The sequence below is a fragment of the Panulirus ornatus genome, chromosome 1 (assembly GCF_036320965.1).
Source record: "Panulirus ornatus isolate Po-2019 chromosome 1, ASM3632096v1, whole genome shotgun sequence".
NCBI classification, from domain to species: domain Eukaryota; kingdom Metazoa; phylum Arthropoda; class Malacostraca; order Decapoda; family Palinuridae; genus Panulirus; species Panulirus ornatus.
In genome coordinates, this window is record NC_092224.1 from 90,351,462 (window position 1) to 90,365,061 (window position 13,600).

General features: G+C 41.1%; 1 protein-coding gene across 3 annotated transcripts in view; it reads right to left on the reverse strand.

Moving 5' to 3' along the window:
* Window positions 1-13,600, reverse strand: part of Vav (Vav guanine nucleotide exchange factor) — a 139,642-nt gene that overhangs the window by 118,297 nt on the left and 7,745 nt on the right. For all 3 annotated transcript variants that reach the window (XM_071665652.1, XM_071665661.1, XM_071665644.1), the window contains exons 2-4: window positions 5,030-5,146; window positions 4,791-4,849; window positions 1,821-1,895 (exon numbers count right to left, since the gene is read on the reverse strand). In XM_071665652.1, coding sequence (XP_071521753.1) covers window positions 1,821-1,895; window positions 4,791-4,849; window positions 5,030-5,146 — 251 coding nt within the window. The remainder of the gene's footprint in view (window positions 1-1,820; window positions 1,896-4,790; window positions 4,850-5,029; window positions 5,147-13,600) is intronic.

Here is a 13,600-nt window from a genome sequence, read left to right on the forward strand (position 1 = left end):
TTTCACTCCATCCTTCCACTTCCAATTTGGTCTCCCACTTCTCCTTGTTCCCTCCACCTCTGACACATATATCCTCTTTGTCAATCTTTCCTCACTCATTCTTTCCATGTGACCAAACCATTTCAATACACCCTCCCCCACCCTGTGACTCACTTCTGCTTCCATGGTTCCATCTGCTGTTAAATCCACTCCCAAATATCTAAAACACTTCACCTCCTCCAGTTTTTCTCTATTCAAACTTATCTCCAAATTAACTTGTCCCTCAACCCCCTTAATGGTGACCAAGATAACACAGGTAAAAAGCATGCCCCAAATCAAGGCCATCTCGGATGAAAGAAAAAAGATAAAGGGAAAGAAGGTGGAAATTAATCAAGGCACTGAAAGCATTTATAGACCTGACTTTTGAAGAAAGTTATATGAACAGGGAAAGACAAAAGGAGGAAGAGACTTCCACAGGTATCATAAAAGCCAATCCTTGAGTTGACCTGCAAGTTAATGGTCATACACTTATGATGGTGGTTGTAGCAGTGCTAAGGAGAGTAGAATCTTTCCTTTACCATCCTTGTGATGAAGAAACCTCTATCAGCTAGTAAATGTACGACAAAACGCTGGATATTCAAAGAGATGTGAGAAAAGTTAAAACATCAACTGATGTTGGCTTCCATTTCCTGAGAGAACATAAACTGATGTTGGCCATTACCTATTCTAAAAGTTTAGTAATAAACCAACCACTAAGTTATTACCAACCACTAAGTAATCCATGACACCATCCAGGGAAAAATAGGTCCTAAAAGAAAAAATGCATCAGTCCCACTAATCAATCAAAACTCAATAATGGAAAATAACACAATGACTGGCTTACAGCAAAAACTTTTACCACGCACAGGCAGAATCACAGATCCACCAATCTTGGTATGCTTAAATATCTCTGAACATCAAGTGTACAGTGCTGAGAAATTGAACGCAGATTTTTTCAGAAATAAATACATCTGGAGGACTTTTACATCCAAGTTGAAAACTAGGTGTACAAATATACTTAACTGTGATCCTGATATATATGAGACTGATGTGCATATAACTCAAAAATCTATATATTCAATGTATTTCTTACCAATGATCATTAATAATCATAACAACCACACTGCTGCTATATAATGCACACATACTGCTGCTACAATAATCAGTTTCTTCAAATCTGCCAAAAGAAGACAAAAGCCTGAACATGTCAAAGGCAAACTATAACATTAGCCTGGGTGATGCCAGAAAGTTTGCAACTAGTCTTTTTGGTTCCCTGTATTAAAGCTGAAAATGAGAAATAGTATAGGTGATTTATATAGTATCTTTCCATTCTTTTTTTCATGTTATGCAAGCCTATCTTTCCACCTTCAGGTACTAACTCTAAAATCAAATTAGTCAGCATTTCTGTATAATGACACTCTGTTTTACTCGAATGAAATAATGTTAGTAAGTCATCTGCAATCATCAGCATACTTTCCATACAATTAGAGCAACTCAGCTATTATCACTAAAATAAGCTGAACATGTATGTAGACAAACATTTCAAGCCATAACACACAAGAGAAGAAAAAATAAGCTGATTCTTGAAGTGCTTAAGGATGAAACATTCACAAACTGAAACATTACATTCATGTTAGAACAAACATTATGAACAACCAGTAAAACAATGATATGCTATTTCACCCATATCAAAAAAGAAAAAATTTCTTGGCTTCCACAGCAAGAATCAATCAGATATTCAGAAATAAAAAAAAATATGCTTTACCCTGCAAAGCATGTATACATACAAGCAGAGTACTTACTTCACCATATCCCTGCAGAGGGTTTCATATATTGCATTATCATACTTCTCATGCCCTCTCTCCTGAGGAAATCCCCTGAAAAAATTCATCTCATTAATATGTACAAATCTAGTCGGCAAGGGGGATGGAGCTGTATGAGAATGGGTAGAGACTACATGGATGAGGAAGTCAAACTACTAACGAAACATAAAAAAGTGATGTATAGACAAAGCCTGTGGGCAAGGAATGCAAGTGATGGGGAATTGTATACAAAAAAATAGTTCAAGAGAAGAGTACAAAAGCTGAAAAAGAGTGCACATGAGGGTAAAAAAGAATGAACTTCTGGGAAAAAAAATTTTTGGAATGAAGTGAAAAGTAAGAGGAAAACGAGAATAAATGGATGCAACAGTGAAGGGAGAGGACGGAAAGTACAAACAGGAAAAGAAGAAGTAAAAAAGAGATGGAATGAGTATTGTGAAGGACAGTTGAATGTATCACATGAAATGAAGTGGCACATGGAGTGAAAGTCCTGACAAATGGCTGGGTGAAAAGCCTTGCACATGAAGATGTGTAGCATAGTTGTACAAGTGGATGGGACTGCAGCTCAGTTTCTCAAGAAAAGGGGTGATAGTACTGCTGATTGGTTGTATAACCCTAGATGTAGTGAGTGAGAGTATATCTGATAAAAGTATAATCAAATATACTTATTTCCAATATGGTCATAATTATACATTCAAGATAAGGCATAATAATAATAAAGTTCAAAAATACAACTGAACTTAATACAAAATAGAACAATTTTATAATGACTAAATATTTATTTATCTATTTATCTTGCTTTGTCGCTGTCTCCCGCGTTTGCGAGGTAGCACAAGGAAACAGACGAAAGAAATGGCCCAACCCACCCCCATACACATGTATATACATACACGTCCACACACGCAAATATACACACCCATACATCTCAATGTACACATATATATACACACACAGGCACATACATATATACACATGCACACAATTCACACGGTCTGCCTTTATTCATTCCCATCGCCACCTCGCCACACATGGAATAACATCCCCCTCCCCCCCTCATGTGTGCAAGGTAGCGCTAGGAAAAGACAACAAAGGCCCCATTCGTTCACACTCAGTCTCTAGCTGTCATGCAATAATGCCCGAAACCACAGCTCCCTTTCCACATCCAGGCCCCACAGAACTTTCCATGGTTTACCCCAGACGCTTCACATGCCCTGATTCAATCCATTGACAGCACATCGACCCTGGTATACCACATCAATCCAATTCACTCTATTCCTTGCACACCTTTCACCCTCCTGCATGTTCAGGCCCCGATCACTCAAAATCTTTTTCACTCCATCTTTCCACCTCCAATTTGGTCTCCCACTTCTCCTCATTCCCTCAACCTCCGACACATATATCCTCTTGGTCAATCTTTCCTCACTCATTCTCTCCATGTGCCCAAACCATTTCAAAACACCCTCTTCTGCTCTCTCAACCATGCTCTTTTTATTTCCACACATCTCTCTTACCCTTACATCACTTACTCGATCAAACCACCTCACACCACATATTGTCCTCAAATATCTCATTTCCAGCACATCCACCCTCCTGCGCACAACTCTATCCATAGCCCACACCTCGCAACCATACAACATTGTTGGAACCACTATTCCTTCAAACATACCCATTTTTGCTTTCCAAGATAATGTTCTCGACTTCCACACATTCTTCAAGGCTCCCAGGATTTTCGCCCCTTCCCCCACCCTATGATTCACTTCCGCTTCCATGGTTCCATCCGCTGCCAGATCCACTCCCAGATATCTAAAACACTTTACTTCCTCCAGTTTTTCTTAATTCAAACTTACCTCCCAATTGACTTGACCCTCAACCCTACTGTACCTAATAACCTTGCTCTTATTCACATTTACATGACTAAATATTAATATCAATACCATGTAGAAGAATTAAAAACTAGATACAGACACATTAGGATCATTAGCAACTAATTTATGCAAGTACAATGCCCTTATATAAAGGCAAGGAAGACAAAAAGGAATGCAAGAACTACAAAGGTATAAGTCTGTTGAGTAAACCTGGTAAGGTATATGGGAGAGTGCTGACATGTACAGAAAATCTGAATGGGGAGAAGGGAGAAGCAGTGTGGCTTCAGAAAAAGTAGGGTGTGTGTGGACAAGATGTTTGCTTTGAAGATCTGAGAGAGAAATACTTGAGTAAAAAGTGAACTGTATGTGGGACTCATGGATCAGAAGAATTTAACAGGGTTAACACAGATGCCTTTTGGATGGCACAAAGAATATACTGGGTAAAAGGAATGTTAACAAATGTAAAAAGAAACTTTTACCAAGAACATAAGACATGTATAAGAGCAGGATGCTTATGTCCATTACATGATCACTTTTTCCAACAGATGTATTTGTAATTTCCTAGATATATATCTGTACAGCTTGTTGAAAGAGTTTAACACTAGTGGGGCCCTTTCTCCTGAACTTTCTATGTCATCAAGTAGTCTTTTAATCCTTTGTAAACTGCCAGCATTCACTGCCTCAATGGTTAGCTTATTCCAACAATTCACCGCCCTTACACTAAACCAACCATTGTCAACTGCAAGCATTCACTGCCTCAATGGTTAATACAATTCACTACCCTTATACTAAACTAGTACTTCTCAACTCCCTTTCTAACAAGCTTCTTACCAGCTTTTTGCTATGGCCTTTGGTTACTCTGGCATATGTATAAGGGTGAAGAAAGAGTTAAACAAGATTTCATCATAAGGCAGGATTGGCACTTTAGTACTAAATACATGAAAAACAGAGAGAGAGAGAGAGAGAGAGAGAGAGAGAGAGAGAGAGAGAGAGAGAGAGAGAGAGAGAGAGAGAGAGAGAGAGAGAGAGAGAGAGAGAGAGAGAGAGAGAGAGAGAGAGAGAGAGAGAGAGAGAATCTGATACTCACTCTACTCCTAAGAGTTGTGCCTTTGGTGTTTTGCTGAGTTTGGATAATGTTCCAAGAACCTATAAGAAAATAACACACAGTATATGAATAATAGTATATCAACTAGTGAATATAAGCCTAATACTATAATTCAATAACGATCTCTCTGTCAGATTGTCAAATATTCAAATCATTCAAAATAAAAATTTCAAAATTATCATAATATAATCTGAAAGAAGAGCAGAGCAAAAACAACTTGCCTTCCCAAAATCTGAAAATTCGAAGAGCATTTGGGGTTCAAAGAGGTCATCTTTATGAAGAACAAACTTTTTCTCACATGTCTGTAGGAAGATCCCAATGTTCTTCATGCATAAAAACTGTGGATAAGAAAATGACTACATTAACATTACAAAAGAAGAAACTAGATACAAATATTTCTATAATTGTCAAACCATCAATTTCTCAAACTAATCTATGTGCATCACTACTCATTCATCCAATAACATACGCCTGCACAACCTAAAGGACATTTTCTAACCTTAAATATCAAACATCTAGAACCTCATCCAAACCATCCAGCACCTTCACAATTATCCACACACCTTCATCCTTAAACCTTTCATGTACACACTCCCTCACTCTGTCTACCTTAGCTTAGCTTCTCCTCCCATATCTTTTCTAAAAACTTTTGTCATTTTCTCATGCTCTCTCTCCACACTTTAATATAAGCAAACTCACTTCTTTCAACTTTTAACTTTTTTCCTATTGTTGCAATCCTAATTTCCACATCAAACTCTTATAAAATTCATTATGATGAGCAAAGTGTAATATTTTGTAGGTTTTACTTTAGATTTTGCTCCTGAGATATAGCTTCTTGTGTGCCCCCACCACTAACTAGACCATGCAATACTCGGCAAACTGATGCATCACATGATCACTGTGTGGCCATTGGCAACTTGAGGGTGAGCTATGATGATAAGAACCATTTCTTTCTCTACAACCTGAAGCTTTGGAACTCTCTACATCCTTATGTCTGTCCCAATAATTATGACCTGGCACATTTAAAAAGACAGTATTTTCACTTCCTCTTAAATTTGTAAATACTTCCCCTCATCTCTTCTTTTTCCCTCTCACAATCCCCTCTATATTTCAATTAAGCCCTGGCCTTGATATGGACTTATGTCCATGACTGGAGTCTTCAACATATATATATATATATATATATATATTTTTTTTTTTCCTTTTTTTTTTATACTTTGTCGCTGTCTCCCGCGTTTGCGAGGTAGCGCAAGGAAACAGACGAAAGAAATGGCCCAACCCCCCCCCATACACATGTACATACACACGTCCACACACGCAAATATACATACCTACACAGCTTTCCATGGTTTACCCCAGACGCTTCACATGCCTTGATTCACTCCACTGACAGCACGTCAACCCCTGTATACCACATCGCTCCAATTCACTCTATTCCTTGCCCTCCTTACACCCTGCTGCATGTTCAGGCCCCGATCACACAAAATCTTTTTCACTCCATCTTTCCACCTCCAATTTGGTCTCCCTCTTCTCCTCGTTCCCTCCACCTCCGACACATATATCCTCTTGGTCAATCTTTCCTCACTCATTCTCTCCATGTGCCCAAACCATTTCAAAACACCCTCTTCTGCTCTCTCAACCATGCTCTTTTTATTTCCACACATCTCTCTTACCCTTACGTTACTTACTCGATCAAACCACCTCACACCACACATTGTCCTCAAACATCTCATTTCCAGCACATCCATCCTCCTGCGCACAACTCTATCCATAGCCCACGCCTCGCAACAATACAACATTGTTGGAACCACTATTCCTTCAAACATACCCATTTTTGCTTTCCGAGATAATGTTCTCGACTTCCACACATTTTTCAAGGCTCCCAAAATTTTCGCCCCCTCCCCCACCCTATGATCCACTTCCGCTTCCATGGTTCCATCCGCTGACAGATCCACTCCCAGATATCTAAAACACTTCACTTCCTCCAGTTTTTCTCCATTCAAACTCACCTCCCAATTGACTTGACCCTCAACCCTACTGTACCTAATAACCTTGCTCTTATTCACATTTACTCTTAACTTTCTTCTTCCACACACTTTACCAAACTCAGTCACCAGCTTCTGCAGTTTCTCACATGAATCAGCCACCAGCGCTGTATCATCAGCGAACAACAACTGACTCACTTCCCAAGCTCTCTCATCCCCAACAGACTTCATACTTGCCCCTCTTTCCAAAACTCTTGCATTTACCTCCCTAACAACCCCATTCATAAACAAATTAAACAACCATGGAGACATCACACACCCCTGCCGCAAACCTACATTCACTGAGAACCAATCACTTTCCTCTCTTCCTACATGTACACATGCCTTACATCCTCAATAAAAACTTTTCACCGCTTCTAACAACTTGCCTCCCACACCATATATTCTTAATACCTTCCACAGAGCATCTCTATCAACTCTATCATATGCCTTCTCCAGATCCATACATGCCACATACAAATCCATTTGCTTTTCTAAGTATTTCTCGCATACATTCTTCAAAGCAAACACCTGATCCACACATCCTCTACCACTTCTGAAACCACACTGCTCTTCCCCAATCTGATGCTCTGTACATGCCTTCACCCTCTCAATCAATACCCTCCCATATACTTTACCAGGAATACTCAACAAACTTACACCTCTGTAATTTGAGCACTCACTCTTATCCCTTCTGCCTTTGTACAATGGCACTATGCACACATTCCGCCAATCCTCAGGCACCTCACCATGAGTCATACATACATCAAATAACCTTACCAACCAGTCAACAATACTGAGTTTGGAAAAGTGTGTGGAAGAAGAAAGTTAAGAGTAAATGTGAATAAGAGCAAAGTTATTAGGTACAGTAGGGTTGAGGGTCAAGTCAGTTGGGAGGTGAGTTTGAATGGAGAAAAACTGGAGGAAGTGAAGTGTTTTAGATATCTGGGAGTGGATCTGGCAGCGGATGGAACCATGGAAGCGGAAGTGGATCATAGGGTGGGGGAGGGGGCGAAAATCCTGGGGGCCTTGAAGAATGTGTGGAAGTCGAGAACATTATCTCGGAAAGCAAAAATGGGTATGTTTGAAGGAATAGTGGTTCAAACAATGTTGTATGGCTGCGAGGCGTGGGCTATGGATAGAGTTGTGCGCAGGAGGATGGATGTGCTGGAAATGAGATGTTTGAGGACAATGTGTGGTGTGAGGTGGTTTGATCGAGTGAGTAACGTAAGGGTAAGAGAGATGTGTGGAAATAAAAAGAGCGTGGTTGAGAGAGCAGAAGAGGGTGTTTTGAAGTGGTTTGGGCACATGGAGAGGATGAGTGAGGAAAAATTGACCAAGAGGATATATGTGTCAGAGGTGGAGGGAACAAGGAGAAGAGGGAGACCAAATTGGAGGTGGAAAGATGGAGTGAAAAAGTTTTTGTGTGATCGGGGCCTGAACATGCAGGAGCGTGAAAGGAGGGCAAGGAATAGAGTGAATTGGAGCGATGTGGTATACCGGGGTTGACGTGCTGTCAGTGGATTGAAGCAGGGCATGTGAAGCGTCTGGGGTAAACCATGGAAAGCTGTGTAGGTATGTATATTTGCGTGTGTGGACGTATGTATATACATGTGTATGGGGGGGGTGGGCCATTTCTTTCGTCTGTTTCCTTGCGCTACCTCGCAAACGCGGGAGACAGCGACAAAGTATAATAAAATATAAATATATATATATATATATATATATATATATATATATATATATATATATATTTTTTTTTTTTTTTCTCCAAAAGAAGGAACAGAGGGGGCCAGGTGAGGATATTCCAAAAAAGGCCCAGTCCTCTGTTCTTAGTGCTACCTCGCTAACGCGGAAAATGGCGAATAGTTTAAAAGAAAAAGAAAATATATATATCTTTCTTTTCTTTCATACTATTCGCCATTTCCCACGTTAGCAAGGTAGTGTTAAGAACAGAGGACTGGACCTTTGAGGGAATATCCTCACCTGGCCCCATTCTCTGTTCCTTCTTTTGTAAAAAAAAAAAAAAAAAGAATGGCCCAACCCATCCACATACATACACGTCCACACACGCAAATATACATACCTATACATCTCAATGTACACATATATATACACACACAGACATATACATATATACACATGTACATAATTCATACTGTCTGCCCTTATTCATTCCCATCACCACCTCGCCACACATGGAATAACAAGCCCCTCCACCCTCATGTGTGCGAGGTAGCACTTGGATAAGACAAAAAAGGCCACATTCATTCACACTCAGTCTCTAGCTGTCATGTATAATGCACCGAAACCACAGCTCCCTTTCTACATCCAGGCCCCACAGAACTTTCCATGGTTTACCCTAGACGTTTCACACGCACTGGTTAAATCCATTGACAGCATGTCGACCCTGATATACCACATTGTTCTAATTCACTATTTCTTGCACACCTTTCACCCTCCTGCATGTTCAGGCCCTGATCGCTCAAAATCTTTCTCACTCCATCCTTCCACCTCCAATTTGGTCTCCCACTTCTCCTTGTTCCCTCCACCTCTGACACATATATCCTCTTGGTCAATCTTTCCTCACTCATCCTCTCCATGTGCCCAAACCACTTCAAAACACCCTCTTCTGCTCTCTCAACCACGCTCTTTTTATTTCCACACATCTCTCTTACCCTTACGTTACTCACTCGATCAAACCACCTCATACCACACATTGTCCTCAAACATCTCATTTCCAGCACATCCATCCTCCTGCGCACAACTCTATCCATAGCCCACGCCTCGCAACAATACAACATTGTTGGAACCACTATTCCTTCAAACATACCCATTTTTGCTTTCCGAGATAATGTTCTCGACTTCCACACATTCTTCAAGGCCCCCAGGATTTTCGCCCCCTCCCCCACCCTATGATCCACTTCCGCTTCCATGGTTCCATCCGCTGCCAGATCCACTCCCAGATATCTAAAACACTTCACTTCCTCCAGTTTTTCTCCATTCAAACTCACCTCCCAACTGACTTGACCCTCAACCCTACTGTACCTAATAACTTTGCTCTTATTCACATTTACTCTTAACTTTCTTCTTCCACACACTTTACCAAACTCAGTCACCAGCTTCTGCAGTTTCTCACATGAATCAGCCACCAGCGCTGTATCATCAGCGAACAACAACTGACTCACTTCCCAAGCTCTCTCATCCCCAACAGACTTCATACTTGCCCCTCTTTCCAAAACTCTTGCATTTACCTCCCTAACAACCCCATTCATAAACAAATTAAACAACCATGGAGACATCACACACCCCTGCCGCAAACCTACATTCACTGAGAACCAATCACTTTCCTCTCTTCCTACATGTACACATGCCTTACATCCTCAATAAAAACTTTTCATCGCTTCTAACAACTTGCCTCCCACACCATATATTCTTAATACCTTCCACAGAGCATCTCTATCAACTCTATCATATGCCTTCTCCAGATCCATACATGCCACATACAAATCCATTTGCTTTTCTAAGTATTTCTCGCATACATTCTTCAAAGCAAACACCTGATCCACACATCCTCTACCACTTCTGAAACCACACTGCTCTTCCCCAATCTGATGCTCTGTACATGCCTTCACCCTCTCAATCAATACCCTCCCATATACTTTACCAGGAATACTCAACAAACTTACACCTCTGTAATTTGAGCACTCACTCTTATCCCTTCTGCCTTTGTACAATGGCACTATGCACACATTCCGCCAATCCTCAGGCACCTCACCATGAGTCATACATACATCAAATAACCTTACCAACCAGTCAACAATACTGAGTTTGGAAAAGTGTGTGGAAGAAGAAAGTTAAGAGTAAATGTGAATAAGAGCAAAGTTATTAGGTACAGTAGGGTTGAGGGTCAAGTCAGTTGGGAGGTGAGTTTGAATGGAGAAAAACTGGAGGAAGTGAAGTGTTTTAGATATCTGGGAGTGGATCTGGCAGCGGATGGAACCATGGAAGCGGAAGTGGATCATAGGGTGGGGGAGGGGGCGAAAATCCTGGGGGCCTTGAAGAATGTGTGGAAGTCGAGAACATTATCTCGGAAAGCAAAAATGGGTATGTTTGAAGGAATAGTGGTTCCAACAATGTTGTATGGCTGCGAGGCGTGGGCTATGGATAGAGTTGTGCGCAGGAGGATGGATGTGCTGGAAATGAGATGTTTGAGGACAATGTGTGGTATGAGGTGGTTTGATCGAGTGAGTAACGTAAGGGTAAGAGAGATGTGTGGAAATAAAAAGAGCGTGGTTGAGAGATCAGAAGAGGGTGTTTTGAAGTGGTTTGGGCACATGGAGAGGATGAGTGAGGAAAGATTGACCAAGAGGATATATGTGTCAGAGGTGGAGGGAACAAGGAGAAGAGGGAGACCAAATTGGAGGTGGAAAGATGGAGTGAAAAAGTTTTTGTGTGATCGGGGCCTGAACATGCAGGAGCGTGAAAGGAGGGCAAGGAATAGAGTGAATTGGAGCGATGTGGTATACCGGGGTTGACGTGCTGTCAGTGGATTGAAGCAGGGCATGTGAAGCGTCTGGGGTAAACCATGGAAAGCTGTGTAGGTATGTATATTTGCGTGTGTGGACGTATGTATATACATGTGTATGGGGGGGGGCCATTTCTTTCGTCTGTTTCCTTGCGCTACCTCGCAAACGCGGGAGACAGCGACAAAGTATAATAAAATATAAATATATATATATATATATATATATATATATATATATATATATATTATATATTTTTTTTTTTTTTTCTCCAAAAGAAGGAACAGAGGGGGCCAGGTGAGGATATTCCAAAAAAGGCCCAGTCCTCTGTTCTTAGTGCTACCTCGCTAACGCGGAAAATGGCGAATAGTTTAAAAGAAAAAGAAAATATATATATCTTTCTTTTCTTTCATACTATTCGCCATTTCCCACGTTAGCAAGGTAGTGTTAAGAACAGAGGACTGGACCTTTGAGGGAATATCCTCACCTGGCCCCATTCTCTGTTCCTTCTTTTGTAAAAAAAAAAAAAAAAAAAAGAATGGCCCAACCCATCCACATACATACACGTCCACACACGCAAATATACATACCTATACATCTCAATGTACACATATATATACACACACAGACATATACATATATACACATGTACATAATTCATACTGTCTGCCCTTATTCATTCCCATCACCACCTCGCCACACATGGAATAACAAGCCCCTCCACCCTCATGTGTGCGAGGTAGCACTTGGATAAGACAAAAAAGGCCACATTCATTCACACTCAGTCTCTAGCTGTCATGTATAATGCACCGAAACCACAGCTCCCTTTCTACATCCAGGCCCCACAGAACTTTCCATGGTTTACCCTAGACGTTTCACACGCACTGGTTAAATCCATTGACAGCATGTCGACCCTGATATACCACATTGTTCACGGGCACATGTCTTGGATAAGACAACAAAGGCCACATTCATTCACACTCAGTCTCTAGCTGTCATGTATAATGCACCGAAACCACAGCTCCCTTTCTACATCCAGGCCCCACAGAACTTTCCATGGTTTACCCTAGACGTTTCACACGCACTGGTTAAATCCATTGACAGCATGTCGACCCTGATATACCACATTGTTCTAATTCACTATTTCTTGCACACCTTTCACCCTCCTGCATGTTCAGGCCCTGATCGCTCAAAATCTTTCTCACTCCATCCTTCCACCTCCAATTTGGTCTCCCACTTCTCCTTGTTCCCTCCACCTCTGACACATATATCCTCTTGGTCAATCTTTCCTCACTTACTCTCTCCATGTGACCAAACCATTTCAAAACACCCTCTTCTGCTCTCTCAACCACACTCTTTTTATTACCACACATCTTTCTTACCCTTTCATTACTTACTCAATCAAACCACCTCACACCACATATTGTCCTCTAACATCTCATTTCCAACACATCCACCCTCCTCCACACAACCATATCTATAGCCCAGGCCTCACAACCATAGAACATTGTTGGAATCACTATTCCTTCAAACATACCCATTTTTGCTCTCAGAGATAATGTTCTCGCCTTCCACACATTCTTCAACACTCCCAGAACTTTCGCCAACTCCCCCACCCTGTGACTCACTTCCTCTCCCATGGTTCCAAGGTTTTTGAAGAGAAAGGTGAGTATGCAGTCTGTTGAGGATGAGAGAGCCTGGGAAGTGAGTCAGTTGCTGTTCATCAATGATACAGCTCTGATGGCTGTTTTGAGTGAGAAACTGCAGAGGTTGGTGACAGTTTGGGAAAGTGTGTGGAAGGAGTAAATGTGAATAACAGCAAAGTTATTAGGTTCAGTAGGGTCAAGGGACAAATTAATTGGGATGTAAGTATGAATGGAGAAAAATTGGAGGAAGTTAAGTGTTTTAGATATATGGGAGTGGACTTACCAGCAAACGGAACCATGGAAGCAGAAGCGAGTCACAGGGTGGGGGAGGTGGCGAAGGTTCTAGGAGCAATGAAGAATATGTGGAAGGAGAGAACGTTATCTCAGAGAGCAAAAACGGGTATGTTTGAGGGAATAATAGTTCCAACAATATCATATGGTTGTAAGGAATGGGGTACGGATAGGGTTGTACGGGGAGGGTGGATGTGTTGGGAATGAAATGAAATGTTTGAGGACAATATGTGGTGTGAAGATGTTTGATCAAGTAAGTAATGAAAGGGTAAGAGAGATGTGCGGAAATAAACAGAGTGTGGTTG